Source organism: Chenopodium album, chromosome 7 (assembly GCF_948465745.1).
Source record: "Chenopodium album chromosome 7, dcCheAlbu1.1, whole genome shotgun sequence".
In the NCBI taxonomy this organism is placed as follows: Eukaryota; Viridiplantae; Streptophyta; class Magnoliopsida; order Caryophyllales; family Amaranthaceae; genus Chenopodium; species Chenopodium album.
The window spans coordinates 76,456,163-76,463,049 of record NC_137840.1 but is presented as its reverse complement, the minus strand read 5'-3'; the positions used below and the strand labels follow the sequence as shown (position 1 = coordinate 76,463,049).

General features: G+C 34.2%; 1 protein-coding gene across 1 annotated transcript; it reads left to right on the top strand.

The window, feature by feature from the left end:
• The first annotated feature begins 3,144 nt into the window (after window positions 1–3,144).
• LOC145638639 (cytochrome P450 78A3-like) lies at window positions 3,145–5,519 on the top strand. The gene is made up of 2 exons (XM_081689628.1): window positions 3,145–4,153; window positions 4,625–5,519. Exons 1-2 carry the CDS (start codon window positions 3,206–3,208, stop codon window positions 5,258–5,260), a joined length of 1,584 nt encoding a protein of 527 aa, XP_081545754.1. The 5' UTR covers window positions 3,145–3,205; the 3' UTR covers window positions 5,261–5,519.
• Window positions 5,520–6,887: the final 1,368 nt, after the last annotated feature.

The window sequence follows — 6,887 nt, the reverse complement described above, 5'->3', positions numbered from 1 at the left end:
AATCCTTACTTTATTAATTTTCGTTAATTTTTTTTCAGAGCTTTCTTGGTGCAGCAGGTCACACCGTGTGGCCTGCTGCCAAGACAGTAAAAATAACGGATTCTGACGCGTGTATAACGGGGTTACTGTTCACGTGCGTAACGGGGTTACTGGTTTTGTCAGGGTTACTTGTATATTTTTTTTTTTTTTTTTTTTCAGGAGTTACTTGTATTTTTTTTTCAGGGATTATTTGTATGGATTAGTTATTCAAGGGTTACTTGTATTTTTTTTTTTTTTTTCAGGAGTTACTTATATTTTTTTTTTTCAAGGGTACTTTTTTTTTAGGGGTTACTTGTATGGGTTAATTCAAGGGTTACTGATATGAGTTACTTCAAAGGTTACTTGTATGAATTACTTATTCAATGGTTACTTGTTACTTATTCAAGGGTTGCTTGTAGGTTGGTTTCAAAAAAAAAAAAAAAAAAGGTTTCTTGTAGGCCCCATACCAAACCAGTAACCCCCGACCAAAACCAGTAACACCCTACAAGTAACCCCCGACCAAAATCAGTAACACCCTACAAGTAACCCCCGACCAAACCAGTAACACCCTATAAGTAACCTAACCCCTGACCAAAACCAGTAACACCCTACAAGTAACCCCTGACCAAACCAGTAACACCCTACAAGTAACTTAACCCCTGACCAAAACCAGTAACACCCAACAAGTAACCCCTGACCAAAACCAGTAACACCCTACATGTAACCCCTGACCAAACCAGTAACACCCTACATGTAACCCCTGACCAAACCAGTAACACCCTACAAGTAACTCCTGACCAAACTAGTAACACCCTACAGTTTTTGACGTAGAATGTTCGATTTGAGATTCCACGAAGAAAAGGAGCTCAAATTTCTTTGGTTCTCATCGATTTCACTACTTCAAATGTTGTTCATGATCTTAACGATAATTAATCACAATTTTTCACAACAATTTGACACCCAATTTCTACAATTTCGGGCTTTAATTTAGCAAAGAGGAGAGAGAAAATGGGTAGAGTAGAGATATGGTTGTTGGTGATGTGTGGTTTGGCTTGAAGAAGAAGCTAAGAAAAGAAGAGAGAGAAAATGTGTGGAGTAGAGATATAATTGTTGGTGATGTGTGATTTTGCTTGGAGAAGAAGCTAAGAAAAAGGGAGAGAGAAGAGTTGTGGTATTTTAAATAAAATAAATAAATAAATATTGTGGCTAGCCACAGCCACACCGTGTGGCCAGCCACATACAAAAATTTGTGATTTTTTTTGTATCCGTTACTATAAATCCATTTTAAACGCCGGAATGCGTTTGGAAAGTTTGGTGCGGCTTTTACGTCAGATATTTAACAAAAATCTTGGGTTTTTGTTTCATTGGCAAAGAATTGACGTCAGATAAATGAATAGATTATGAAAGATTGTCTGGTTTATGAAGGTAAGTAAATCTAAGAAAGAGAGGTTTATTTGGGTAATGCCGTGTCCACGTTTAACAGTTATCAATTAAAAACACTTAAAATCTTTGTCTTGGTTAGTTAAATTCCTATTCAGCCGTCTGAACATAATTTTGACTGAATTTATCAAATGAAAGAGTGTTAGACTTGCCATAATACTAGAATCATCATATGAGGCTTTCCATGATGTATTTACATGGTTGCTTACACTAATTTTTCTACTCAATATCAATATTGAATAGTACTCGTACTATTTTGTTTTTTTAATTAGTTACTAACAACAAAATTGTTCTATCTAGTACTATTGACTTGGTCTTCCCAAGCAACCTAAAACTATGGGTCAATATTCAAATTGACATTGATTTTCTTTCTTAATACTTGAATCACTGTCCTAAAATTTCAAAACATTGCATTCGTACAACTCTCTAACCAAATTTGGGAGCAATAATTGATTGAAAAAACATACTTGTATTAGACTTTAACAATCCGTTTAAGTCAGCGTGATAAAGAAGATCACGAGTTCAAATCACATCACATAAAGGTTTATACTGTATCCACATTTCAATCATAACGAATTCTCATTGTGAGGGGCATGATAGTGTATATAAATCAATCATTTTATTAATTTATTATTTTAATGAATAGTGATTTATTATCTTACTCATTAACAATTCTTGGGACCTATCATTTTTATTATGGTGATTAAGGTGTTAAATGAATATAATTATTCTAGAGTTTGTTCTCATATATATTAAATTTGTTGTTCTTTCAACAATAATAGACACGATGTATGATAATGAACGGATAAGCTAATTCAACAAGATTAATGATGTTCTTTTTTTAATAACCGGTTCAAATCATTATTTCAAACCTATTAATATATACTTTTGTAATTAATTTTAAATAATGACATTATCGATTTTTATAAACTATAAGTTTGTTGGTTGCAAGTTAATAATATAAATAAAATGTCATAATCAAATCATTTATCACTCTATAAACTACACAAATTTAGTTGTTTCATATTAATGTAATGTAAGCCACATAAGTAGGAAAAAAAAACATATCTATTGCAGATTTATTTGAGTCATCAACAGTTTTTAGTGGTATAGTGTAATTTACATTTGAATTTCTAAATATTTTTTATAGATAAAAGGTTGATTGTCCTTCTATCTAAAACTTTCTACAGGTTAACTCGGTTTACGTTAATTGGGTAGACACTTTGAGAGTGGGGAACGAGGAAGGTGATCCTCATCTAAAATGCCCATAGCGAAAATTGTACCCTAACTAACTCTACGATTGAAAAGTCCTTTTCATACCGTTACGCCAACACTTGGTTGAAAACTTGAAATTTCTTAACAACTTAACATACCACGTGCCCTCTTTAACATATACTTATTATGTCATATTGTTTAGAGAAAAAAAGTTTGGTAGAAGAGAAAAAAGATGCTTTTCTTGACTCTTTCTTGGCGAACCCTAAGCTTGAATTTTCCGGTAAATCTCCTAATACTTACTTACAGATTAACATAGAATACTTGGGCAACATCCTCATATCAAATAAAGAAGTTGACCAAATATCTTTTTCTAAACAATCACTTTCATTTGATTCATATTCTATACAAAGTGATCAGCTCCCCTATATAAGGACTCCTCACTTCATTCATTCTATCCCCCAACACAAACAAACTACCACTTTTTGTTTTATTCTCTCACATAAACTTCTACACACTTTCTCTCTCTAAAAATATGAGCTCACAAGTAGACTCCTTATGGCTCTTTGCCTTAGCCTCAAAGTGCAACCATCTAACCATCATTAACATTATTACCTCCATATTACTCTTAGCCTTAACATGGCTAGCCATGAGCCTGATTTATTGGGCTCATCAAGGCGGTCCTGCTTGGGGAAAATACTCTTGGACCCACTTCTCTCATTGGGCCAAAAAGCCCATACCAGGTCCACGTGGCTGGCCCATCTTTGGTAGTGTAGGCCTTAAGATGGGCCTAGCCCATCATAAGATTGCCGCAATGGTAAAACATTACAATTCTAAGAGGGTCATGGCTTTTAGCCTTGGTGACACTCGTATGATTGTAACATGTAACGCCGATGTAGCCAAGGAGATCTTGAACAGTCCGGTCTTTGTAGACCGGCCTGATCAAGAATCTGCTTACGGCTTAATGTTTAACCGGTCAATTGGGTTTGCCCCATATGGATCCTACTGGCGGACTCTCCGCCGAATTTCTGGGACCCATATGTTTAGCCCAAAACAAATTAAAGCCTATGAGGCCCAAAGAAGTGACATAGTTTCCCAAATGGTACAAACTATAAGGGACAAAAATGGTTCATTTAAAGTTAGAGAAATGTTAAGGTGGGCTTCTTTGGGTAATATGATGGGCTCAGTATTTGGTGAAAGAAATATGAAAAATGAGGAATTAAAGGAGATGGTTGAGGAAGGCTATGATTTACTAGGAGTTTTTAACTTGGGTGATCATCTTTCTTGGCTTTCTGACTTTGACTTTCATAATATCCGGTTCAGGTGCTCACAACTTGTTCCTAAAGTTAACCGGTTCGTGGGCCGGATTATCGAAGAACATCGACTTGATCCGGCCCATGTGAACCGGGACTTTGTTGACGTTTTGTTGTCACTACAACATCCAGATAAACTTTCCGATTCAGACATGATTGCTGTTCTTTGGGTAAGTATATTTGTCGGAATATTATTTCTCTTTTGACTGTTTTATAAATAAAATATAGTAACATAAGTGAGTCATTTTATTTTAATACGAGTATATAATTTGTACGTGTGTAATGTTTATTATAACTTTAGTGTTTTAAATATTTTGTAAAATTATAAAATAAAAGGTTAATATAACGTAACAACATACTAAGAGAATTTATAATACTTGGTACGAAATAGAGCGTCATTAGTTGTCAAGTACAGTGACAAATTTGGTATAAACCATATGAAAATACAAAAAATAAGGAAAGATTCTAAACTTAATTGTCGTGATAACAATATAGAATACCTCATCTAATAACGTCACTAAATAATACAACACGGAGCATGTTACTTATATTCGATTCATGTTAGTCGATCCTAAGTCATTTTAAAACCGAGGTTTGTTGTTTTTGTTGTATAATAATGTATGAAATCTATGTTTGTGTAGGAAATGATATTTAGAGGAACCGATTCCATAGCAGTATTGATAGAATGGACTCTTGCAAGATTAGTGATTCATCCTGATATTCAATCAAGAATCCATGATGAGCTGGACAATATCGTTGGGAGGTCACGTGCAGTTACTGAATCTGATATTTCATCATTGGTCTATTTAACGGCTGTGATCAAAGAAGTCCTAAGGCTCCACCCCCCGGGCCCACTTCTCTCGTGGTCTCGTCTCTCTATTGAGGATACTTTGGTTGATGGATGTCACGTGCCTGCGGGGACCACGGCTACTGTTAACATGTGGGCCATTGCAAGGGACTCTGATGTGTGGGCTAGCCCACTTGAGTTTCAGCCCAATAGGTTCTTGGGGTCTGGGCCCAATGCCGACTTTTCGGTTCTTGGGTCGGATCTCCGATTAGCGCCTTTTGGGTCGGGCCGGAGGTCTTGCCCTGGAAAGATGTTAGGGTTAACCACGGTTAGCTTTTGGGTGGCGTCATTGGTGCACGAGTTTGAGTGGGTGACCTCACTAAATGGTGAGGTCGATTTGTCCGAGGAGCTAAAGCTATCATGTGAAATGGCGAATCCACTTACGGTGGAAGTGAGGCCTCGAAGATCAACATACACATTATTACTTTGATTTGATTAAACAATAAAAATTCCGTACTTCTCCTAAGTTACGTGATTAGGGTTTGCTAAACATCGGTGTAAATCTATAGTATTTCTAATTTTGATTTGTGTCATGTAATTATGTGCTTTAAAAAAGTGTAACACTCTTAATCAAATAACGTAATTTTGTTCAATTAATGATCTAGTCGTTAAGAAGATATTACAATGTTGTACACATAGACATATGTATAAGTATTTACAATTAAATAATTGTTTGTGTTGTTGTCTTACTATGTCTTATTCCTTCTCTTGGATTATGAGAGTGGAAATATTATATTATGTGAATCCTAAAACATTTAAAATGCCAACTAGAAGATGAAGATAGAAGCGTAACACTATAAATCACCTAGATTTATTCTCTTTCTTTGTATATATTAATCATAGTTTTATAATAATATATACTTCATCCGTTTTTTTTTTTCACGTCGTCTTATATTAATGCATAACATGCATATTTTTACTTATTAATATAATTTAATGTCAGAGATCAAAAATTTGTATAAAATTTACCGTATATCTTAAAAGTACATGCTAATATGCTTCTTATTAACTAAAATTTTCATGACTATATTTTTTTTGGCCCATATATTTCACGAAGAACTATCAAAACAATATGTATAGTTAAATCACTTAAATGGGTGCAACTTAAACAAACAAATAATTATGAGAGATTAGGTAACTATAACATTCATGTGTTCATACTTCATTTCTATGGCCTGACTCCTGAGCAAGTCAGATTTCATAACGAAATAAGGCTTAATCTTTAATTCGTTGATTAATAGACTAATAGAGTAAGCGGCAACTCACTCTTTAATTCTTTATTGGCTTCTAAATCTAAGGATGTTCAATAGAAATCTGAACAAATGGCCTTCTTTAACTTATTAGTACTTGTAAAAAAAAAAAAAAAAACAAAAAAAATTATCAAAATTTTCTCTTATTTCATTTAATTACTACTCTCTTTTTTTGAAAAAAAAATTACTGGTATAAATAATATACTTCAATACTAGTAAAAAAAAAAAAAAAAAAAAAGAGTTACTATCTCGTTTGGTAGCTGTTTCATAACATACGGCGCACTTGCCATGTCGTGTCTCTTGCTTTTTTTTAATAGGCTATGCATCGCCTCACTAGCAAATAATAACAAATTGTACCGAATATATAAAAATAAACGGATCAAATGTCAAATCTAGCAACGACAATCCCACTTAGGAACTCAATAAATTCACCCGAAAAAATACAACACCGAATTTTTACGTGTTAAGATTATTGGCAGTTGGCAAATTCAATGAACACCCAAATTCGGTGACTCCTAATTAACCAGACCACATACACCGATTCATACTCCATGGCTCATCATATGTAATTTGAATTCTTACATTGGACCATTTGTATGGGTCCATGATATGCAAATCATCCTAGCATGTTGTATTTCGTATACGATTGGGTAGAATGAATCAATGAATACATTTAGAGTGGAAGATTGATTGAATTGGGATTTAGAGGTATGTGTAGCAACATGTCATTTAGTTCGGGATGGATTAGGTTATGTCAGGTACGTACTCAGGCCTTTGAAGATGGAATAGTTAATTTAAATTAACCCG

Coding starts and splice junctions, on each gene's coding strand:
- LOC145638639 (XM_081689628.1), top strand. CDS start 3,206: ATGAGCTCACAAGTAGACTCCTTATGGCTCTTTGCCTTAGCCTCAAAG. Junction 4,154..4,624: donor ACATGATTGCTGTTCTTTGG/GTAAGTATATTT, acceptor ATGTTTGTGTAG/GAAATGATATTTAGAGGAAC.